The 25,894-nt window shown below is 46.0% G+C and overlaps 1 protein-coding gene across 1 annotated transcript; it reads right to left on the bottom strand.

Annotated features, from left to right (window-relative positions):
- Positions 1 to 655: 655 nt before the first annotated feature.
- SNUPN (snurportin 1) lies at positions 656 to 16,456 on the bottom strand. The gene is made up of 9 exons (XM_066592387.1): positions 16,349 to 16,456; positions 13,076 to 13,248; positions 10,116 to 10,281; positions 9,671 to 9,775; positions 7,994 to 8,090; positions 5,346 to 5,443; positions 4,129 to 4,206; positions 2,714 to 2,794; positions 656 to 1,160 (listed from the first exon to the last, which is right to left on the bottom strand). Exons 2-9 carry the CDS (start codon positions 13,231 to 13,233, stop codon positions 909 to 911), a joined length of 1,035 nt encoding a protein of 344 aa, XP_066448484.1. The 5' UTR covers positions 13,234 to 13,248; positions 16,349 to 16,456; the 3' UTR covers positions 656 to 908.
- Between the last annotated feature and the right edge of the window lie 9,438 nt (positions 16,457 to 25,894).

The following is a 25,894-nucleotide window of genomic DNA, read 5'->3' as shown; positions in this document are numbered from 1 at the left end:
ATTTACTCACCCGCTCCGGTTCTTCCCTTCGCCGCGGCTCCATCTTCTCTCCGTCGCGGCCGGATCTTTTTTCTTCGGGCCGGTGCATGTGCGGGGCTGACGAAAGAAGATCCGGCCGCGACGCAGAGAAGAGGACGCCGTGGCGAAGGGAAGATCCGGAGCGGGCAAGAGGTGAGTTTATTCTTATTTTCAGCGCTCATGTCCGTGGGGCAGGAGGGACCCGCTATGGATTCTCCATGGAGAATCCGTAGCGGGCCTGATTTTCCCCGTGGACATGAGGCCTTAGGGCAATTTCTCATTCTGTGACTTTACATTACAATGCATGCAGATGGGGTTAAAAAAATTAGCTCGGGAAGAACTTGCATGCAGTTCAGGATTTTCAATTCATTACGACAGTTTTCTTATGGATTTTAAACCTTTGCAATGCATAGGGTGAGATCAGTGTCAAAAATCCATGTCTGCACATAACAGATTTGTGGCAAAATTCCCTATGGGAAATATCTGCTACATCTGATCTATCACGACAGTATGCAACTTAAATATACCATACTTACAAGATATTTCAGGTCAGTGCACTGATGGAGAACAAAGCAAGAACTCATCTTGTCATCTTTACTACAGAAAATAAGCAAAGTGCAGTAACAAACAAGTAATGTAACTTTAGGCAATAGTTTTATTGTAAAAAAAGTATATTAGAAAAATGTATACCGCAAGTTAAGCACTGTACATTAACTACACGTGAAGCCCAGAGCATTCAACTATATGTAAAAACACTGCTATGGCAGCAACCAAGCAGCTTTTTAATAAAATACATATCAGGAAAGGCGATCCAGTGTTGTCCCGTTGGCAACAATAAATGTGGATTCCATCCTGGAAGGTGGGTGCCAGAAGTCTCACACAGACCGTCATTAGGATGGAGGCATCGTTGATAGATGCTCCAATTCATAATGTCCACCCTCTGCTGCTCCTTTTCCATCTTTCTTGTGTTCAAGAATTTGTCGCATTTGCTCTTGTGCATATGCTGGCTTCTCTGTAAGGGGTCCTGGTGGGGCAGGGAATCCTAGTATTTCAGGTGCCATATACGGCCGTAGCCACCCTACCAGCGGAGTACTACCTGGAGTATAGTGTGTGTGCTTGTGGTAAAACAACAGGCCATCCACCTAGAAATGAGAAAAGAAGATGAGCACAAGTACACGAACTGATGGGAAAAATAACTAAAATAATGAAGCCTCATGCACACGGGTGGATTTTTGCTGTAGAATCTGGAGCAGGCGTCCGCCTCCGGATTCCGCAGCAATAACCCTCCATAGCATGCTATGTAAAAACGATTCTTCATGTACACAAGCTGAAACCAATTGCGGTTTCCACTCACAGATTAAAGAAAAAAATTTATACTGCAGACATGGACTTCAATGGAAGCCGGCCAGGCCGCGGATTCCGCGGGAAAAGTAGGAGACTAAAAAAAAAAAAAAAAAAATCTGTATGGAGCACGTGCGCCGGACGGCACAGCCGCAGTACAGAAGACGACACAAACAGGTACCCAAGGTCATGGGCAGAATCAGTGCATTCGGCATAAAATAGATATTTTCCCCCACAATGTGGTTGGAGGGGAAGCTGCAGCAGACTGTAGAGGAGGCTGGGTGCATGAAGCAGTGTGCTGTGCATTGAGGAGGTGGGCAGCTAGGCTGGAATCAAGCAAAGTACAGCCTGGTCTGAGCCTCAGACAATCAGTGCTAGGATTGTATACGCATCAGTGCAGAGGACAAGGAGCAGTGGGATGACATGTGGGGATGGCAATATGTGTGGGGGGAGTGGAACATGTGTATAACTAATGTTTGAAACCAATACTTTTACAAAACTGTGTGAAGTGCATGCACAGCAGTTCCTTAAAAGGAAATTGAGGGCACTAAACCATGAGCATACAGTTAGGCAGATGGGGTGTAGCTTTTTAAAGATGCCTGTGACAAGTGGCTGTCTTATCTAGTAAAGGCGTTATACCATTAAGGCTGGGTTCACACTGGGTGTATTCCCGTTGGAAATCCCGCGGTTTGGCCGCAGCAAAAACCGCGAGATTTCCGCCGGGAGAACCGCCGCAGAAAAACCTGCGGCGGCTTTGAAGCGGCCGGGCCGCTCGCTTTTCCGAAAAGATAATTAAGACATGCTGCATATTCTGAAACCGCGGCCGCAGCTCCAGCCTGACTTACCGCGGCGGATGGGCCGTCCCGTGTGGACGAGATATCGGAGAAATCTCGTCCACATGGCTGGCTAATCCCGAGATTAGCGGCCGCGGGCGGGTTTGCCGCAGCGAAATTATGCGCGGCAAATCCGCCCTGTGTGAACCCAGCCTTAGAGTTCATTCCAGGAGTAATAGCTTCACATGTGCCTAGTGCTGCTGGATAAGGACAATATACCTCGCTATACTGCCATGTCACTGGAGACTCATGTCTGGTAAAATATAACTCCTTTTTCCAGGTAATGCCAAAACAGCTGCTTGTCACAGCTGTCTCTTTAGAAAGCTACATCTCAGCTGCCAAAAATTGTAAGATTTAAAAAAACCGAGAAAACCTGGGAGAAACTGTTTGGGGGGGGGGGGGGTGTAGGGGTTGCGGTAGGAGGATTTTGAAATTTTAATTTTAGGCCAAGTCACCGTTCCCTAAATTAAAAGTGTTACCTACAATACATTAACATATACCTGAATGAGTTAATATGTTACCTTGTAGGGATAGGTTTGTGTGAGAACACCATGAATGGAATCCTGAGAGCAGGGGAAATTCTGCAGGCCAACAAACTTGAACTTCAGGAAAGGAGAAATCACATTAAAAATAGAAAACCGCTAAATAAAACCAAATACGCATTTAAACGTGTTCATTTGCCAACAGCATTGCACTTCAATAGTTCAGAGGTCCCTGGTAGTTATTACATTGTAAGCCACATACATCTTTGACACATGATTGAAAGCTACACATTCTGTCAAACCAAAAAGAGAAAAAAAAGAAACATAAAACAGAGGGGTAGGACATGACTGCAATAGGGTCAATGCTGCGCTGTAGCCCTAGATATGCAGGGCAATAAGTTGGGCAAGTAGAACCACCAAACGTAAAGTTTTAACCCTGAAAAGCAAGGGATGGAACACAGAGTGGAACAATAGATGTAATAATTTACATATAGAAGGGGTATAGATCACCATGTAACAACATAGCCATGGGATGATGACCTATATGATGGTCTCCATTACATAAAACAACCTAATTACATCACGTGTATAAGGGATGACATATCATGGTTAGCAAACAACACCACAAGTTTAAGGGTACATTCGCACCTGCATTAGGCTGTCACAATTTGGTTTCCCTATTCCATGTGTGGAGCAGAAAACACAAATTAAAGCTAACAAAAATTTAGTTTTTCCTCCCCATTGATTTCAATGGGTTTAAAAACACACAAAAAACACAGAAATGCTTGAATTTCCCTAAATGGAAAAAATGTAAGGTGAAGCAAGATAGGTGGGCACTACATTTCAGATGCAGTTCTTAATTCAGTATTGTCAAACTGGAAATTCTCAGCAATACTCAATACTAAAAAGGGGTTTCAAAGTAAAATTAAGAAGAAAAAAAAAAATACACCCACACACCTTCACTTTAGGGAAGGAGAATCTGGATGAAGGAGGATACATTTTAAGGGATACAGACTAGGGGTCTTTTCTCTTGGTGGCTTCGGGCATGTATCGCATTCCTAATGGATGTGAATGTTTGTTTCTTTTTGGATATTTTTGTCAACTTTTGTTAAAATTTTTTACTTTTTTTTTTCTTGTGTTTTTTTTTTTTGGGGGGGGGGGGGGGGGGGGGGAAAGAGCCATGATATGGTATAAAACTTATTTTCCTGTGAATGGCGTGCTTTAACATCTGCACCCCTGCTTATCTACAGTCCTTACAGGAATAGGCATGAGGCCACACAACCATGCCGAGAGTTAAAGCATAACAGCATACAATGATGCATCATCCTCCCTTCTGTAATTATATCATCAGAGTGAATGCTAAGGCATGCTGCCAGTGACAGTCAGGGCTCCCAGCTACTGGTTGGGGACCACTGCTCCCATTACCATTCTGTCACAACACAGATGCTACTTACCGGGTTGATCTTGGAAATATTACATAGTCTGTCCTCTTCCTGGAGTTTTGATTGCAGCCAGTAAAAGCGAAAGTCAGTCTGTGAAAGTAGAATGGATTTACCGTTGAGAAAACCGAATAGCACTTAGCAAATTGCAAAAATGTGATTTCTTCATTGTCATTAAAAGATATCTGATAGTTGGCCATCTCCCTGCTGTCTAATCAAATAACAGGCACGTTACCCAACCTAAAATGTGCACATTAGGATTACCTACACACTTTTTTGTAGTAGTTTTTTTTTTTGGACTTAAAGAAAAAAAAAAAATCCATGAACTTCACTTTTTTTCAATGAAAGTTGTGCATTTTATATTCATTTTTGGTAGTGCGTTTTGTATATTCCTATAGAAACATTTTTTTTAGTTTTTCTCCCTATAAAGAAGGCTACGAAAACTTCTAAACAGATAAAACATACCTATAGCTTGCTGTGTTTTAAAAACAAAACAAAAACCACAAATGACCCAAACACCCCCCCACAACTAAAAAAACAAAAAACAAAACCCAATTTGTAGTATGTTTCATACTCCCCTATTGCCTTACAGCTAACATATGGCATGTTTAAACGATTTGAGGGATGAGGCTGACTAAAAATCAACACTAGAGATGAGCGAACGTACTCGGTAAGGCCGATTTCGCAATAGAGCACCGCGATTTTCGAGTACTTCACTACTCGGGTGAAAAGATTTGGGGGGTGCCGGGGGGGAGGCGTGGTGGAGCGGAGGTTAGCAGCGGGGAACAGGGGGGAGCCCCGGGGGGGGGGAGAGAGGGAGAGCTCCCCCGTTCCCCACTGCTACCTCCCCCGCTCCACCACGCCGATCCCTGCCCCCCGGCGACCCCCAAATCTTTTCACCCGAGTAGTGAAGTACTCAAAAATTGCGTTGCTCGATCGAGTAATTACTCGAAACGAGTACGTTCGCTCATCTCTAATCAACACCTCTTTACAACATGTTGTACATGCAGAGCAGCCCTTCTCTAAAGGGAGTCATACAAGGAATCTTATTGGGGCAACACAATCTACCACATTAGAGTCCCAGGTATTGGAAAATAGTTATCAAATCCATTAACAGTGATCAGTCTCCATTACATAGGAATAGGCACATGACTACTTCTGGGAGAACAAGACCACAAAGGTTTGTTCTTCTCTAGAAGGAGATTCTCACAGTCGTGTATGCAGACACTTACCTGGCAGTCGTACACAGGGTGTCCTCTCCAACACATGACATCTAACACATAATACGTTCGCGCCTCCTCATTATATATACAGTCTAGAATAGTGTAGTCTGCAATATATAACAAGGTAATTAACCCATCATGTCATAATATACATTAATTACATTTTGTTTTATAAGAGGATAACGTTTCCCTCCATGTTTGAGGTACTTAATGTTTTGGACTCTGTTCATAAACTGCCCAATAAAATAGCTGCATTGTGATAAAACAGAGGGAAGCGGCTACTCAACAGATTACATTCTTACAACATACCGATTTACTAATACGGTCTAACAGTGCAAATTAGACTAGACAGTCCGTAAAGGGGTTGTCCGGTTACATTTTGAAAATTAAGTGTCAGGTGCAGACGGCCTAAAATAACCAGTTAAGCAGTACTTGACCATCCTTGGCGATCCAGCAATGTAGCCCCACTGTTCACCTAATCTGTTGACCGTGGATGTCAGGTGACCGTTGCCCACCAATCAGAGGCTGCAGTGTCACCACCCACCCATTCTCCTAGCATCAGTGTTCAGATTCTGGGTGTCATGCTGCTAGGAATTCCCAAAGGTGACGTTGCAGCCTCTGATTGGCAGACAGTGGTCCCCTGACTTCTGGTGATGGCAGCTGTCACAACAGGCACCGGGACCACACCGGGATTGCCGTGCTGGATCCTACCGGCAGGAGTGGGACAGGCAAGTACTGCTCAGTTTGTTATTTTACTACAGTCAGCCCTATTAAAGGGATGTTGTCTGGTGACTAGACAACCCCTTTAAATAACTTATAAACGTTGTAGTATTGCCATGTTGACTGGACTAGTGGGCAGAGCAACAGTTAATAGCGCACGGTTTGAAATCTGCATATTGCACAAGAGCCTGCTTTGGCTCCCTCTCCCATTTCCTGTTAGCTGAACTGGAAATCCCAGACTTGCATCACATTTGGTGAAATATGGCATTTATTCCCAGTACGGACCTAGAACAGGAATATTTTAACCCCTTGGTGACATCCAATGAACAGAGCCTGCTCCATACACAGTGTGTTGGATGTCTGACATTCGCACGTGATCACAGCCAATAAACATTTATGTTTAAACTGTTTTATTAAATTTTTCTAAATTAAATATACCATATCGAAGAAGTCTCGCAGGACCGTATAATAAGGTAGAACACGAGACAAAACATTTACATAATTAACTTTAAACCATCACTAGTGAGTTACTACCTTCTTGCTTGCTGATCTAGTGTTTGAACTGATTATGAACATATAGTACGTGTATACCAAATACTGTACTCAGAATTAGAGCAACAATTCTACCTTTATGTATGTAGCAGGCAGGGGTGCTCTCAGCGCCTCATAACTCGGAGTGATGAGGAGATAGACCCGCAAGCCTTATTTACACGGGACGACTGTCGGGCAAAAGTGAGTACATGTGGGGACGAGTGTCAGGCATCAATTACCTGACAATCGTCCCATGTAAATGGGGCTTTACTTATGCACTTCTTTGAGCTGGGACATAGTAGAGGACCTCTGGGGAGCCCTCTGCTGTTTACTGTACTAGCGTCAAAGCGATCTCATTGTCTCGTTTGTATCAAACCAATATGGCACTTATTAATATTGAACACTGATATTTTCAGCAATAATCTATCAGTGTACAGGTAAAGATAGAGACGAGAGGAAAAAAAACATAGCAATAGAAAGAAAGAGGTTAGGGTAGGGAAGAGAGAGGGAGGGAAGGTAATGAAGAGCGTGATGGGGTTTGAGGGGGAGAGAGAAACGCCCGAGAGAGAGGGCGCCCGCTCGCCCACAGGTTTGTATTCACTTTTGCTTGCCTATTCCAAGAATTCTTGGAACTCTGACTCTAGGAAGAGAACCAGGTCATCCACTTTCCCAGAGAGTCCTCACGTTCTGGATCGTCTTCTGCCATCAGTTCCTCCATGTGTCTAAGGTGGCCCAATTCCTATCGTGGGGAGAAGAGTGCTTCTCCAGTGTCTGGGAATCACAGCCCTCACTGCTGTGAGGAAATGACGCAGAAGACCCTTTTTATTGTTGACAAACTCCCTGGAATGATAGAGAGCAGTGCGAACTGTGGTGTTCGAGTGACCATCCCATGCATCACCCTCTCGCACATAGGGAATACGTCTTCCCAGAAGGGCTTCAGGTCTGGGCATTAGCCAATAAACATTTAGATGCTATTACTATCAATTCTGACAGTAGCATTTAAATCTCCTGACAGAGGGTGGGAGCTCCCAGTCTCCCCCAAAAAATACAGATCACGTCACTTTAGCTGCACTGTGTACGCTGTAAAAAGAAGATTGGGGTTTTTTTCTTCCCCATTTCACCGTACTTAGCCATTTTTTAGAAGTTTTCCAGTGCATTAAATTGTACTGTTGAGAAATACAGCTTGTGCCACAAAAAAAAGCCTACAGCTATGTCCATGGGAAAAAAAAAATTCTGATCTATTGTAAGTGGGGGAAGAAAAACTGAAAAAACAAAAGCTTCCTCATTGGGTTGAGAATAGGACTGACTGAATGAAGAACAGGAGCAGTAATATATATTTAAATTGTTAAAAAAAGGAAATACTGTACATCATGTGTCCTGAAACACTGTTGAATCACTGGACTTACCTTTGCCACTGGGACCACAATGTCTGTTTCCTCCTGGTAGTAGTGATGGAAACCTGTTCACGCAATACCCACTTTTAGTATAAGCTGCAGTAGAACCCTATTTTAAAGTGGTTAAAAGTAAAATGTATTAATATGGCGACATCCTACATGGAAAAGTATCTGCTGCTGTGAAGACAAAACAAAAACTTTCATCTGCGACAGGGCCAAGGCACACGGACAGATAATCGCTGCGGGATTCGTAGTCAGACATCCGCCGCAAATCTCGCAGCAATAGAAGTCCCTAGACATGCTATGTTAACAAACCTGCCTGACAGCCCAGCGCCGGCGCGTCATGCCCCAGACTGTGCATGCATGCTGGCTGAGACTCTCGACGCAGAGGTGGGTATGGGGTCTCTGGGAGGCGCCGGGTTTAATTCTGCTACGATTTTCTGCTCTTGGAGGAGAATCGCAGCATGTTCTATTTATCTCGGAAAATTGCACGGAAGGCTTTCATTGCAGTCAATGGAAGCCGTCCGTCCAGCGATACTCAGCGCAGTGGGCACAGCATTGCGGGAATCTGCGTCACAGCCCAGTGCCGGCACTTTATGCCCCGCACTGCGCATGCACGCCGGCTGAGACTCTCGCCGCAGATCCGGAAAGGCGAATATGGGGTCTCTGGGGGGGAGGGGGGGGGGGGGGGCGCCGAGTCTGATTCCACTGCAATATTTCGCAGGCGGAATCCGACCTGGCCATGGGCATGAGGCTACGAATGCAGGTCAGATGTAACAAGTTAGTGGATGGACACTAATCTCCATTTAGGTTTGATATTACTAAGATTTACATGCCAAAAATAAATAGATACAACTTTGCTTTTAAGGGAACTGCATTCACACGAACGCAGTGTTTTACCGCTATGTGAGCCAGTGTTGTGCAGGCATATCACTGCAATTTTGCATTGCGCTTGACAGTGTATCTCACGCTCGCTGTCATGCGCAGTCTGACTTGTCGTCCTCCTGCCCCCTATTTCCCGCTCTGATGCTTAGCAAAGTTACGTATAAAGGCTGCACATACACAATATAATTGTGTATGCACAGTGTTTATTACGCGCCTATAGAGAATAGGACTCAATCTTGCGTACTACACAGTACAATAATACATGCTGCGTTCTTTTTTCATGCATAGTATACGCAATAGAAAACGCTGGTGCAAGTAGGTCAATGAAAATCAGTGTACTTACAATGACTCCATTCAGTGTGTGAGCCTGCCGTTAGGCTACATTCACATGTCATATCCACCCCTATTTTGGTGGCCAAAAACTGTGTCCAGAAAGAGCCCTGGAAATCTCCATGGGCTGCTATTGGTAAAATGTAGACCAAAGACTGAAGCTTTAGTCTCCATTTTAGCAGGTTTCAATTCACTTCTGGCATTTTTGCTGGAAAGAGAAGTGCAGTCGACCAAAATGCCAGAATCAAATGGAAACCTACTACAAGAAAAAACGAAGCTTACAACAAAAATATAATACAAAAAGCGACATATCAATTATGCATCCTTTCCTGGTGCAATAACTAAACATGCAGTCATGTGTCCCATATGGGCAGCAAAGCAAACGTACATCTTCCTCTCAACCAGAAAAGGAACTAAAGATATGAAAGGCAAGGCCATAGAAACAATAATGACGAACATTGTAATAAATCTCACCCGAGAAGCAACAACCAAAGAACGCTTTCCAGTGGGGCAGACGACAAGGAGCCAGAGATCAGCCAGGTCCGGGGGAATTTCTATCAGCCACTCAGAGAGCATAAGCTGGAGAGAGCAAAACAAAAAGCACATGAGCCATCCAATACCAATGGAGATAATAGGGATGGCAACTGTCCATCGGGGGAGTCACCTTAACCATGGTATCCGCTATACTAGACCTATTTCTTCATTCCTTCCCTCACACTGTGCTGCTATCTGCAATAAGACTGCAGTCCGGTCAGTGGAGCTGGTGGGAATAACTGGTGAGCTCATCTCTAAAGCGTGCCCACCAGCTCCATTCTGAAAAACTACATGATTGGCTGGGTGGGTATTAACTTTTTAACCATCCAATATAGATAGTTGCTATAATAGGGAAAGTTAAAAGAAAAGTTTTGATATATATTACCTGGTTGGCATAGTGTCTGGGTAACTTTTTGCAAGGCTCCACATCCATGTCCTCCGCATCTTCATCTGCGTCTTCTGTCTGATTGTCATCATCCTTCTCTTCATCTTGGTCTGTCCAATCCCCAGCTGCGAGCCGACGGGCATGGTTTACATAGTCTAAACGTTTTCTGTCGATGCAAACTAACATTTAAGGTCTTGTTCACCTCAAACATTCTGCTTTCAATTTTTAACAGATCCACTTTTAAAATACAAAATGGATTTCAAATTGAACCAAAAATGGAAGCCACAGTTTCATCATGATTTTTTTTTTAACAGATCCAATAGACAAATTCATCAGAAAAAGAAAAAATAACCATTCCTATCAGTTTATTTGTTTCGTTCAGTCTACATCTGTTTTTAAAAGGGGTTGTCCAGCTGTAAATTGATGGCCTATCCGCAGAATAAGTCATCAATAGTAGATTGGTGGGAGCCCCCTGCCATTCCACTGTTCGACAGATCAGTACACTTGTGTAGTAAACTGAATGCTGCAGAAAGCAGACAGCTCCATGCTTACTTTAGTGGCCAGGCTTGATACTGCAGACCAAGCTTCAACTAAAATGAATAGAAATTTTGCCTGCAATACCAAGCCTGGCCACTCCTGTAAGAACTGATCTGTCTGCTTCCTGCAGAAATCAGCTCAGTGCATAAGACCACTGGCCTTGCAAACAGCTGATTATCAGTGGGCCCAGGGAATAGATTCCCACCAATCTACTATTGATGACTTATTCTGAGGCCATCAATAGTTTACAATCGAACAACCCCTTTAATTGATCCACTTTGATTTCTCCTTTCTTTCCAACCTTCTGCTTATTTAAAAACAGACGTTAAAAATGGACATAAATAGAACCAAACCGAAACACTTCTGTTCCATTTTCTCTATAGTTTCCGACTATAATGTACAAAAAAAAAAAAAAAAAAAGCAGTCTGTACTATTTCCATTTAAGACAGAAATCAAATGGCATGAAGGCAAAATGAGCAGGGCTGACGCGCTTCAGTTCCCATTGAAATAACTGGGAACGTAAATAAAACGATTTGGCTGCCCCTCAGGCACAACAGCTAAAAGACAAAGCGCAGTTGTGAATGAGCCCCGAGATGTTTTCAGAGATTAGCAAATACAGAGCTCAAAATTTGAGAATTAGAGAAAGCACAGAGGTTGACCCCACTAGTTCTGCGCACTCTTCCCAGTTATTACAGTATAGGAATGTAGCAATTATCTGTTTAGAGTTTGGTGATTTCATTTAACTCCTTAAAGGGGTTGTCCCGCGAAAGCAAGTGGGGTTAAGCACTTCTGTATGGCCATATTAATGCACTTTGTAATATACATCGTGCATTAAATATGCGCAGAAGCCCTGTGCGGCGCGAGCACGCCGGAGCGGCCCCTTCAGCGCAAGCGCGTCTAATCGAGGGAGAAGGCAGCTTTAGTCGGCGCCATGAAGACGGGGACGCCAGCACCGGAGGGGGTAAGCGTATAATTTCTGTATGGCCAATATTTAATGCACGATGTATATTACAAAGTGCATTAATATGGCCATACAGAAGTGTATAACCCCACTTGCTGCCGCGGGACAACCCCTTTAAAGACCAGAGTATTTTGTTCCTAAAGCACCAGACACTTTTTAGCCATTTTACCCATGTGGTGGTTTTCATGGCCCAATTTTTATTTTTTGACTTGCCAGAATTATTTTTGCAGAGTTTTTTTCCACCACAGATAGGGCTATTCTTTAATACCTTTTTCACAGGAATTTTTTTTCTGTTAGTTTTATAGTTCTTTATTTTTAAAGTTGTTATATTTACATTAAAATAAAGTACAGGAATTGGTTCGCAATTCTGACATATAATTTGTATAATCTCAAATTACAAGGTAGAGGTGGCGACAGTTTTAGGTTAGCGTTTTTTCATATACATTTAATTTCACAACTTCCATAGGAGCCTCCGTTGCAGGGTAACACATTCCCCTAGTATGACAGTCACTGTTTGAGCTAGTCAGGAATCTGCTAAGGCCCTGCAGCTCTGACATGCCGGGGGTCGCCGGGTCCCATGCAGTTAACCACACTGCCACATCCTGCGTTCACTGAGCACCATGTAGCTTGTAAAGTAGAAGGCAGAAGTGATTAAAAACAGCTTCCGTCTTCTCCTTTGGGTCCCCTGATGTGCAATAGCCGAGAACAAGACCTGCTTGACTGCAGGAGTTTGAATCCCACTTTTTTTTTTTTAAACTACCAGTATTGATCGGGATTAAAGCTTAATGCCCCATTCAGACACAACGATAATCACTCAAAAGATGTCGCTCAAGCGACTTTTGAACGATCATCGTTGTATCATTTACAGTGCAAGATGATCGTTCAAGGTAAGCGATCACCTTGCACTGCCAGCGGAGGATGCAGAAGACAAGCAGGGTGTCCCCGCTTGTCTTCTGCACACAGCTATTCCCCGCTGGAAGCGCCCGGTTGTTATACAGCCAAGTGCTTGGATTGGAGGATGCAGAAGACAAGCAGGATTGTCTTCTGCATCCAGCTGTTTTCTGCACAGAGCGCCCAGCTGTTATACAGCCGAGCGCTCCGTGCCGAGTATGGAGTACAGAGCTGGACCGCTCTGTTCTTTATACTCAACCCGTTATCAGGGAGCCGGATACAGCTGAAACACTAGTATCAGCTGTATCCCGCTGTGAATCCCTGATAAGACTTGCTGAAAGACGACGCTGAGCGACGGGATAACAAAAACTGCACAATGTAAGTGCAGTTACACACAACGATTATTGCTCAAAAGATGGCTTTTGAGTGAATTTTGAGCGCTGATCGTTGTGTCTAAATTGGTCTTAAGACCAAGCGGCGTATATTTATGGCACTTTGTCCTTAATGGGTTAATAACACAAGAAGAAAAATAACTAAGCATGAGAAGAGCCCTGAATGTTCCATCACTCACAGCTTCTGCAGTTCCAGCAGCTTCCTCCTGCGCTCGCTCTGCTCCAGAGAGCTGTATTTGCCTTTGTATTGCGCTAGTCTTGGATGAGGAGCTGAAGTGCTATTCAGCTGAGAAGACACGGCAAAGCTTCCTGCAAGGGCCTCTGTGAGGGCGTCCATTCTTCAGTGGATTGTCTACAGAACACACAATTACAAAAGGAAAAGAGTTCATTTTTAAAAAGATTGGACAGAGGCCAAAGAGCGGCATTCGTCCTCTGGAGTGGAGATTTTGCTGGAACCATGATGCATTTGCAGAGCTCCTGGCAGACCTGGAACAATGGACCAACCGAAAATGGACTCCAACTTTGTAAACTAAACCCCTCGCGCAATTTGTCAAAGAGTGCAGCAAGAGTTTTGACCCTACAGGTGTTTGGTGATATTTTTAGATAATATGTAGATTTAGCCCCAAATATTTCACTTTTACGAGTGAGGAGGTAGGTGGGGGGGGGGGGGGGGGTAGTGGAGACCACACAATTTGCTCCCCAATTTCTTCCAAAAACCAAAATACAGGTCTGTGGAGTCGGTAAGCCAAACCGCCAACTCTTAGACTGTGGTCACACGGGACCGAAATCCCACGGAAATCTTGTGGTATTTCCGTGCGGTCATTCTGTGAGATTTCCAGCAGAAATGCAGCTTCAAAACTCACGCCGTTCAGCGTGGGCTTTGAAGCGGCTTCTTCCGCCTGTATTCCCCATAGAGAGGTTGCTGTGGAAACGGTGATAGAATTGACATACCGCGGCTTTGATTTCCGCGCGGCCTATCAATTTCAGCGCAGCTTGGCTGCAGCATGTGGATGAGATTTTTGCAAATCTCATCCACTTTACGGCTTTGTCCCAGGATAACAGTTGCAAGTGGAATTTCCATGCAGAAAGTCTACACGGAAATACCACCCTGTGTGAACACAGCCTGACACAGTAAAACGGCATAATTATCATAAAATAAGCTAGCGATATCCCACCTGGCCCGTGGACAGAAGCCTAAAGCACTCTGCACGAGCGGTAACGACTGTGGCCTGTGTACAAGGGCCATTAGCCTTCAGTCACCACTACAGACATAGTATGTAACGCTGAAAAAAAAAAACATATGTCCACCCAGTTCAGCCCATTACCCCCAATGTTAGTGACGGCCTTAGGCCGCCTTCAGAGGAGGCAGAGCTACTGCGGGTTCTCCACAGCAAAAGAGCCACATTGGACAAATCCACAACTACACGGTGCGGACTTTGTTGTGGATTTTCTAACCCTTGTATTTCAGGGGTTAAAATCTGCAGCCTGTAGATCCCAAATCCACAAGTGTTTGCAAACAATTAAAAGCAGAAATGTTCCGCTCTGTGTGAAGATTTCTGACAATTTCCCCCACGTGCTCCGCACTGGAAATGCTGCAGAACTTCCACAGCAAAATGTGCAGTGGAAATTGTGCCACATTTAGGACCTGTGTGATGGCGGCCTCAGATATCGGGGCAGCAGCGCACAGGGGTAACTTCTTCTGAAGTGCAGCAAAAGTACCACCCTGACTAGCTGCCATCAAATGCTATAGGGTCGTCGTTAACCGCCTGGATTGAAAGCGGACTCGTACGGGCCGCAACTGTGTGCCAGTGCAAAGCGGCTGCTAGACCATCCAGGGGCTACAGAGGTACCGGAGAGGTCCGGCTGCTTCTACAGGAGTCCTAAAGCTGCCATGAAGCATAAGGAGGCTGTCGAGTCGCCACTTTGTTCCCAGAGTTGTCGAAAAAAAATAAATAAGTAAAAGCAAAAACATCTTCATTCAACATTAAGGCCTCCTTCCCACGAACGGATTTCCGCCGCATAATTCGCGGCGAAAATCCGCTGCGTTGCCCGCAGCTATTAGGTTCTATTGAACCTAATAGCACAATGCTCACGATGCGTAATTCCACCGCGGAATTACGCACCGCGATTTCTCCCGTCCTCACCCGCAGCATGCTCTATTTTCTGCGGGTGAGGACGGGCTGTACGCACTGACGGCTTCCATTGCAGTCAATGGAAGCCGTCCGTTCACGCTATCTCCCGCTGTAACCAGCGGGAGATAGCGTGAAAAAACGCTTTCCCGCCCACCGCCGCGCGTCATATGACGCCATATGACGCGGCCGGCCGCGTCACGTGACACGGCCGGCCGTGCACGTGACACGGCCGGTGACGCGGCGGCGGTGGGCGGTGACGGGCGGTGAAGCGATTTCACGCTATCTCCCGCAGGTAAGTATAGGGGCTCTGGGGGGCGCCGTGACGGGCTTCGCAGCGGAATATTACGCGGCGGAGCCCGTCACGCTCGTGGGAAGGAGGCCTAATGGGTACACACGGCTCAGCTTACACTAGTGACCCTCACACAGGTGCTAATATACAATGTATCACCCTCCAAGCTCCGCCCTCCTGGCCTTACATACAGAACATGTGTACATGGCTTTACCTACTCTGTTCTGCAGCATCACAGATACGTCCTGCCCCCCTCCATCCGCATCATACGGTGTGATGTCCATGTGGGGCCACCATCACTTGGGCTGCTTTCGGATGGCCAAGAAAATTGTGCGAGATTTGTGCGTTTTGAGACGCGCAAATCTGAACCCCCTAGCGATGTTTTCCCGCACGGCACTGCGATATCGGACACATCCCTCAGCAGGTCCTTTCTAGCTGCAAGATCTCACATTGTTCTCAAGGGGGCAGCTACAGCGGGGATTTCCCCCATCCCTGCAGTGAAGCAAGGCCGTTTTCACATGAAACCGCCCTCCATGCACGGGGCTTTCACATGGTGGTGAGGGTGATATCACCCATGCCAGTTTGTGGCCAGCCTTACTAGGAGGGAAATCACAGCAGCTTTTTGTGCAAAACAAGTTATAGGAAGCGTTGACACATTGCAGGTTAGAGTTAGCGCTCCTTCACATGGGTTGTATGTGAATTGTGTATTACACGCGTGATGTATGCGTGTATAATACACAGAACATTGCTGCAACTCCAATACGTTGATTTTTGCATGAGCCACTCACACTAAGGGGAAGGGGGGGGGGCGGTACAGGAAGAGCAACATCTCTGCCGCTTTGTAAGAGAAGTCCTAGCCTTGTATTACAGGATGACACGTTACCGCCTGCTGGAGAATAGAACTTCCACTCTGAATTACTGGAATACCCCTTTAAATGCCAGCCGGATATTCACTAGTGTACTGCCCGCTGGAGCATGGTGGACAGGCGCCCCCTATACACCGGTCACACGCCGCCCCGCTAGGCGCTCACCTCGGGTGCCGGGCGTGACTGCCGCGCACCGCTTGTCTCCGCCTTCACCGCACGCTCAGTCACAACGCGCCCAGCTCCTCTCCACTGAAGGACCTTGCTGACGTCACGGTCACATGACCGAGGTGACTGGAGCACGTGACCGTCCACGAGCGGCATTACAGGCAGTTCTGAGGGCGGGAAACTCCAGACGGTGGCGGCCCGCGTGAGGGCTGGGTGTTATGTCCATGGCTGCCGTACTGGAGGGCCGTGTGCTAGTCAGTCCACTGGGCGGCATCTCATGCTGGACTACAGCTGCCCGGCTTCCAGTATGTCACAGTGCAGTGGCCACTGACAGACATGAGCTGGCCCAGTAGTCAGGCTCGGCCTGCGAGTACTGCACGGACTGATGCTCTGAGGATTCAATATCTATTTTGGCCTTATATTTCTTTCTGCGGCACAATCGCCATACTTACAAATCACTACACCTACAATCGCTGTACTTACAATCGCTGTACCTACAATCGCTGTACCTACAATCGCTGTACTTACAAATCACTACACCTACAATCGCTGTACCTACAATCGCCACACCTACAATCGCTGTACTTACAATCGCCGCACCTACAATCGCTGTACTTACAATCGCCATACCTACAATCGCTGTACTTACAATCGCCATACCAACAATCGCTGTACTTACAATCGCCGTACCTACAATCGCTGTACTTACAATCGCCGTACCTACAATTGCTGTACTTACAATCGCCATACCTACAATCGCTGTACTTACAATCTCCATACCAACAATCGCTGTACTTACAATCGCCATACCTACAATCGCTGTACTTACAATCGCTGCACCTACAATCGCCGCACCTACAATTGCTGTACTTACAATCGCCATACCTACAATCGCTGTACTTACAATCGCCATACCTACAATCGCTGTACTTACAATCGCCATACCAACAATCGCTGTACTTACAATCACCATACCTACAATCGCTGTACTTACAATCGCTGCACCTACAATCGCCGCACCTACAATTGCTGTACTTACAATCGCCATACCTACAATCGCTGTACTTACAATCGCCGTACCTACAATTGCTGTACTTACAATCGCCATACCTACAATTGCTGTACTTACAATCGCCATACCTACAATCGCTGTACTTACAATCGCCGTACCTACAATTGCTGTACTTACAATCGCCATACCTACAATCGCTGTACTTACAATCGCCGTACCTACAATCGCTGTACTTACAATCGCTGCACCTACAATCGCCGCACCTACAATTGCTGTACTTACAATCGCCATACCTACAATCGCTGTACTTACAATCGCCGTACCTACAATTGCTGTACTTACAATCGCCATACCTACAATCGCTGTACTTACAATCGCCGTACCTACAATCGCTGCACCTAGAATCGCCGTACTTACAATCGCCGCACATTCAGTCGCTGTACTTACGCACACAACCTGCAGTAGGTCTGGTAGATCTCTGTATATACTGCTGGCTGTTATCTTCTGGTGTAAGCAGGCTGTTTTGTCTTGCAGGGAGGGAAGCGCAGCAGCGACTGCCAGCATGTATGACAGCTGACTAGTGGCTCTGTAAAGAAAACAGTTCACACACACGGTGGTCTGCACGCTTTAAGCCTCTCTTACACGGGAGACAGTGATAACGCCGCAAGAAAATCATGGCGATATCGCCGCTGTGTTCTGTGTGATGTTGCTGGGTTTTCTCGCAGCGATTTTGTGGCGCTCTTTTCCCAGGATTTTTAGGAGGGCTTGAAATATAAGCCCTACCTCAAATATAAGCCCTAGCTACATTGAAAAAAAAAAATCATTACCTAACAGATGCTGTTTGCTCCGCCGCACTTGTTTGTAGTTTTCAGCCACCGCCGCTTCCTGGTTCAGAAATCCTGCCTCCAAGAAACGCTGACTCTGATTGGCTGAGCCGCAGCACTCAGGAACCAATTAAAGACAGCGCTTCCTGGAGGTGGGATTTTTGAGCCCCCTGCTGAGGAAGCGCTGGCTGAAGACTGCAGACAAGTGTGCCGGAGCTGCGGAAAAGAAGTGCAGCGGAGCGAACAGCGCCTGCTAGGTGATGTATTGTTTATTTTTAATGCAGCTGGACTCTGACCTCTCCTTTGCCCCCCATATCCAATCTCTGGCCCAAACATGCCACATGCACCTCAAAAATATTGCTAAAATACGTCCGTTCCTAACCACGGACACGCTAAAGACGCTCGTGGTTGCGCTCATCCACTCCCGGCTTGACTACTGCAACTCGCTACTCATCGGCCTCCCCCGCACTAGACTCGCTCCGCTCCAATCCATACTAAATGCAGCAGCTAGACTCATTTTTCTATCCAGTCGTTATTCAGACGCCTCTGCATTATGCCAGTCGCTGCATTGGCTGCCCATCCACTGCAGAACTAAATTTAAACTCCTCTACCTCACTCACAAAGCTCTGCATGGCGCTGCGCCACCATACATCACCTCCCTCCTGTCAGTATACCACCCAGCCCGCTCACTCCGATCGGCAAACACACTCAGACTAAACACCCCTGTAATACGAACCTCTCATGCTCGCCTACAGGACTTCACTAGAGCAGCACCCATCCTCTGGAATGCTCTACCCCAAGGCATCCGGACAATTCCCGATGCACGAAATTTCAGACGTGCCTTAAAAACGCACCTCTTCAGGGAAGCATACCAAATCTCCTGACCTAGTCCCTCGCCCCTCCCTATGGTGCTCCACCCTGGTTGCCTTCTGATAAATGCTCTGTACATAATATTTCCTATTGCCTGTGTTCCCCACCCCCTGCACCTCCTGTACCACCCTCAACCAATTTGTGTCTAACCCAATGTACCTTATATTGTAATTGTTGTATTGTTTTGCATTTATCCATGCCTGAAAGCGCTGCGGAATAAGTTGGCGCTATACAAATAAAGATTATTATTATTATTATATTATTTTAGGGGAAACAGTGGGATTTCCGACTGTAAAAGGTTTCACGCGATGCAACAGAAAGCAAGGCTCCATAGGGAAACGAGGGCTACAAAACAATGCAAACCACAGCTGTATAGAGCATAACACAAACTTCTTTCTCGCAACATAGCAGCCTTCAAAACCGCTAATGTGAAGGAACCCATTGGAAAGCACAGCCTTCACATACGTGCGACTGGTAGAGCTGTCGCATCGCGAGAAAATCGCACAATTTTGTCGCCCGTGTGAAAGCAGCCCTAGCGACTAATGAGAGGGACTATTCAATAGTTGTCCTGTGTGAAGTCACCCCAACCTGCGGTAGAGCACAGGAACGGACACATCTGCTGGCTCTTGTGCATCCCTGTATTGTTATATCTCATACACTCCGGCAGCCATGGGTGTGCTGTATACAGGCAGGCAGCCATGGGTGTGCTGTATACAGGCAGGCAGCCATGGGTGTGCTGTATACAGGCAGGCAGCCATGGGTGTGCTGTATACAGGCAGGCAGCCATGGTGCTGTATACAGGCAGGCAGCCACGGGTGTGCTGTATACAGGCAGGCAGCCATGGGTGTGCTGTATACAGGCAGGCAGCCATGGGTGTGCTGTATACAGGTAGGCAGCCATGGGTGTGCTGTATACAGGTAGGCAGCCATGGGTGTGCTGTATACAGGTAGGCAGCCATGGGTGTGCTGTATACAGGCAGGCAGCTGTACGCAGCATTAGGCCAGCTCACAGTGGTAAAACGCTGCATGCGGCTGTGTAAATGAACCCTTAGGCTGGGTTCACACAGCGCAGAATTTCACAGCAGCAAATCTGCCTGTGGACGCTAATGCCGGGATTAGCCAGCCATGTGGATGAGATTTTTGAGATGGCCAATCCGTCGCGGCACAAGCCGGCGCTGCGGCGTGGATTCCCCAGCTGCAGCATGTCTACTTTTTCCCATTGTGACCACACTGCCCTCTATGGGAGTGCCAGCCGCAACGGAAAAGCATGCGGCCAAGCTGCTCCAAAACCTGCGACTAAGTGCCACGGGTTTGGAGCTGCGCTTATCCTGCAGAAATCCCGCTGCGACAAATCCAGGAGATCTCCGGTGGGATTCTGCCCTGTGAGAACCCAGCCTTAAGGCTCTCTCACAGAAGCGTTTTACAACACACTGGTGTGAGCACAGCCGTAGTTTATAGCGCTGTAGTCAGGTGACAGGTTCCTTGTAAAGTATACCACTTTTCCTTGACCAAAAAAAGCATTTTTAATGCCATCTTATAATACACTCATTAAAAAAAATCAAGCACCTAGAAGGAGTTGTTAGAATCCAATGAGACTTTCTGTGTGTGACTGTAACACTGATATAAGTAAGTGATTACAATATCAGAGCAAAAGGATAATGTATTATAGAAAACTGAGCCCTTGAAGGGAGGCTCTAGTGCCCTGTTGGGCCGCCTCTAGCTTGGATGGAAGATGTGATATGGGCATGTAAGATTTGGTACGGGTGGGCATACATTCTATATGGTATCCTTCACTATATCAGTCCACATTTGCTGTAACTGAACCTTTAGACCATGCAAACTTGTAGGCTGTCAAAGTTGGCATCCCAAATGATACCATACATGTTGTGTTGGTGTTAAATCTGGTGACCGGGCAGCCAAGGACATGTGACAATGTTATGGAGACATTCCTGTGACACTCGTGTGTGCGGATGAGCATTATCCTGCTGGAAAATGCCTCTTGGAAGCCGCCATGAGAGGAACACGTGGCTGCAGGATGTCCTGAACATATCGCTGAGCTGTCACTGTCCCTCGTACCACTACTAGGGGTGACCGACTGTCATATGTGATGGCCCCCCAGACCATCACACCAGCAGGGGGCAGTGTGCCACTCCACAGCAAAGGCAGGATTGAGGCACTCACCTCTAGGTCCCCAGATAGGAACACGGCCGTCATCAGTGCCCAAACTAACCTGTATTTGTAGTGGAAGACAAAATAAGTTCCACTGTGTAGCAGTCCAGTTTTGTCGTTCATGACACCACTGTAAATGGAGGTGATGGTGAGTGTCAAAGGCAGTACATGTATTGGGTACTGTGAGACCAAATGTCCTTCAGCCAAGTGCCTGGAAATGGTTCCGACAGACACAGGAGCAGCCAGAAAGAACAAAGTGCTTTTGAAGCCATTTTAAGTAGTGGGAAAACCCCTTTAACAACAATTTGAGGCAGTTTTACACCACGTTCAACTTTGCTCTCTTCCCCACCACCATTACATTTCCACTTGTCAGCTAACAAAATAAGAGCCTGCTGTTGCTCAGAGGAGTTAGAACACTATGGCTCGGCCGATACGGTATCCTGGGAAGTTAGAACATGGAATGGTCAGTATCCCCTGTAGACATACTATCTGAGCTTTTGCAATACTGTCTTCTTGGGAGTTAGAACATGTCTATTTAACAGAAAATCAGCCAAAATTGGACTTAGAACAGTATGGAACTAAGAGCTTATTAATATGGGCAAGTGCGATAACAGCCCAATATTGCACTTGACAGTATGTGTTTTCCACATCGATGCAAGGTGTTTTTGATAAAAAAAAACCCAAAAAACACATTGTATCACTTCTGCAAAACTGCGGCCTTCATGCGCGTGAAAGGATCACAAGTTTTTCCCATTGATTTCAATGGGAAACATTGCATGGCACTCGTATGCATATTGCACAGCATGCGAGTGCCATGCAATGGCTTTTCAGGTACCATTGAAAACAATGAGTGAGGTGTTCTGAGGGAACGCTGAAAGATAGAACATGCTGAGAATATCGCTCGTGTACATAAAACCTAAGAGTGATATATGGTGCCATGTTGATGGCTGGAGCGGCTACGTTCTCTCTAGTCCAGAATGTATAACCTTGTCTAGTATAAAGGCCACATTGTCATATTTAACCATAGTCGAAGGCTGCAATTAAACTGGTATTCCTTCTCAGACCTTTTTTTTTTTTTTTTAAATAAGCAATTGCAATTTATTGATGAGTTTGAACACATGAATATGCAGAATACATCAATACTAAAGGATAATGAGTAGAGATGAGCGAACGTACTCGGTAAGGGCGATTTCGCAATCGAGCACCGCGATTTTTGAGTACTTCCGTACTCGGGTGAAAAGTACTCGGGTGCGCTGTGGGGCGGGGGGTTGCAGAGGGGAGTGGGGGGTAGCAGCGGGGAACAGGGGGGAGCCCTCTCTCTCTCCCTCTCCTCCCCACTCCCCGCTGCAACCCCCCGCTCACCCACAGCGCACCCGAGTACTTTTCACCTGAGTAGTGAAGTACTCGAAAATCGCGGTGCTCGATTGCGAAATCGGCCTTACCGAGTACGTTCGCTCATCTCTAATAATGAGTCAAGCTATTGTCCGTGTATCACAGAGAAGAATATCCAGTTTATTCACCTGTATTGCCAATGAATTACCAGAGACGAGACCCAAGTAAAATATTTATGATTTGGTCATCTGCCTTCGTAGAAAAGAAAAGGAGAATAAAGTGTATATATAGCCTCTAATGATGGTAAAGGACCAAATGAAGGTTAGATCTTGAGGGATCTAAGGGACTCAGAATAGGGGCTTTTAACAGGATGTCAGGGTTGACAAGGGGAATGTAACACTTGTCCTAGAATGCAACTACTTCTGGTGTTAGTAAACATATCCGCCTACACCCTACAGGACAGGATTCGAGTCAAGGACCACAACAAGTCAAAGAAAATCCCAGAGGTCTCACCGCACTTTGGACATAGGTTGGGTTACCCAGACAAAACTTATGCGGGAGGTTATATAATGGAGTTATATGTTTGGAGGAAACTAGTTTCAGCACCTCCGTTGCAATAGACTACTCCATGAGTGGACCCAGGTCTCCCGCAGGACACTGGCAGTGAGGTTAACCTGTTTGTGTCTACAGCTCAACAAATCATAAAGAGCGTATTTCACCCAGGAGATTTCAGTATAAATTTAGGACTGCACAAAACATAATGAATAAAGGAGACACCAGGGAATTGTGTCTGCACAACATGGCACAGGTATAATAAGAGATTAATTGGCATATCCAACTCTTCTGTAAGTTGTTGAAACAATTTTAAAGTGTCACCTGTGCAAATGTCACCCATATACGATTTATCCAAAGTGTATTATAATAGTGTTTGAGTACTGCTGTATATATCTGAAGTGCTTGGCAAAGGATAGGTAACTGAATAAGAAGGTGGGCAGGGAGTCTATAGGCTGTATTAAGCAGATCCGTCAGCGGTATCAATGCTTTTTGTGTGGCAAAGTCATTCCACCATACAAAGTGAGAGAGTTGTGATTCCTCTATTTATCCAGAATCTATGTAGAACATTAAAGCAGAGTCTGGCTCTCCTGTTATCCCAAATGAAGGAAGCATATTAAATATTCATTTTCCTACAGGGCAGGAAATACATGGGAGACTTCAGTAGGATCAATTTTACCAGACTGGCCTTAGCTGGGATAAACAAAATCAATTTTGATCAGGAACATTTTTAATAATAATAATAATAATAATCTTTATTTGTATAGCGCCAACATATTCCGCAGCGCTTACATAGACGGGGAATACAGAAAGACAAAAGTACAAACATTACAGAACCACGGTTACATAGTAATCAGTTGATGGAAACAATAGGGGTGAGGGTCCTGCTCCACAGAGCTTACATACTACAAGTAATGGGGTGATACAGAAGGTAAAGGGGCTGGAGATGTGCACGGTATGGCGAGGTGGAGTGTGAGGGATACTACCGTATGCACATAGACAATGGTCAGACATTTAGCCGTGTGACGGCAGGATCAGTATGACTGCAGGAGCGGTTTATGATGGCTAGCAGGGATTGCAGTCAGTAGGTCAGGGAGCATGTTATCAGGCGGAGTACAGAGGGGTTTGTTTAGGGAATGCAGTATGCCTCCCTGAAGAGGTGCGTTTTTAGAGCACGCCTGAAGTTCTGCGAGTCCTGGATTGCTCGGGTAGCATTTGGTAGTGCGTTCCAGAGGACCGGTGCTGCTCTGGAGAAGTCTTGGAGGCGGGAATGAGAAGTTTGAATTAAGGGGGCGCTCAGTCTGGTTTCGTTAGCAGAGCGGAGAGCCTGGGTTGGGTGATGGATTGACATGAGGGAGGCAATATAGGGGGGCGACCAGTGCAGTGACCGGCACAGGGCAGAGGCATCCGAGTAGCGGCTGGACAGGAAGATGAGCCTGGCTGCCGCATTCAGGATGGATTGGAGAGGGTAGAGTCTGGTGCATGGGAGGCCGATCAGCAGCAAGTTGCAATAATCGAGCCGAGAGTGTATGAGGGCAACAATAAGCGTTTTTAGCGTGTCCACAGTGAGAAAAGAGCGGATTCTTGCGATGTTCTTGAGGTGCAGCTGACATGTTCGGGCCAGAGATTGGATGTAGGGGGTAAATGATAGATCAGAGTCGAACATGACCCCAAGGCAGCGGGCATACTGTCTGGGAGTTATGGTGGCGCCACACACTGAGATGGAGATGTCAGGATGAGGTCGGTTAGTGGAGGGTGAAAATACCAGTAGGTCAGTTTTAGAGAGGTTTAGTTTTAGGTAGAGAGAGGACATAGTGTTAGAGACAGCGGACAGACAGTCAGTGATGTTTTGGAGGAAAGGTGCAGAGATGTCATGGGAAGAGGTGTATTAGAGGCAGGAAATAAGTGAGTAGTATGAGATGAAGTGTGAGAAGTCCCGCATTGACCAAAATCAATGGGGAGAATCGTAGTGTCTATAAGAAAATCTCATGGGATGTCATTGAATGGCTGTGATTGCCTGATGGCGCACGAGTCAGCCAATCACAGCATTAGCTGAATGGAGGCGGGGATTTCAAGCTCCGCATCCAGAAAGCAATGCTCTGACGGGGACGAGGAGAGAGCGACAGCCTGCAGCAGCACCGCAGAATGCTGCGGGAGGTGAGTACTGTTTTTTTTTTTTGACACTTTTTTTTTCTTGTATAGCCGGCGTATAAGATGACCCTCTACTGCAGAGCAGATTTTTCGGGGTTAAAAGGTCGTCTTACACGCCGGAATATACGGTAATGTAAAAGCATATGAATGTGTAGATTACAAATGAAAGAGAATTTCAATATGGAATCCTCATACCAAGAAAAATTGATGATTCTTACCTGGTCTCCATTTGGAATAAAAAAAAAATTGAAGAATTTGGTGCATCAAATTACTTAGTAAAACAAAGCAGGAAGTCTGCAAAACACGATGTACTATACCAGAGACTGAAAATGTGCAAAGGGAAAGTCTTGGCCCAAGAAACAATTGCTAAAACCATTGGAACATATGAAAGTGATAAGGTCAGTCGTATTAAGCCGGGAAAAGAAAACTATAAGAGTGCTAGGGACGAGGAAGCGGGAAAAGGCAACACAAGCAGAAATGGCTTCTTATAAACTTGAAAGAAGTATATAAGAAATTTAAAGAGAATGATGATGCCCCAAGAATAGTCTTCTCCACATCCACAGCACTGAGACCTTTATGGTGCATATTACCAGGCACAAAGGGCGAGCATTTAGGGTGTATATACCCAGATTCCCTG

Source organism: Eleutherodactylus coqui, chromosome 2 (genome assembly GCF_035609145.1).
Source record: "Eleutherodactylus coqui strain aEleCoq1 chromosome 2, aEleCoq1.hap1, whole genome shotgun sequence".
Taxonomy (NCBI): Eukaryota; Metazoa; Chordata; class Amphibia; order Anura; family Eleutherodactylidae; genus Eleutherodactylus; species Eleutherodactylus coqui.
The sequence above is the reverse complement of the archived record's forward strand: the minus strand, read 5'-3'. Positions and strand labels throughout refer to the sequence as shown.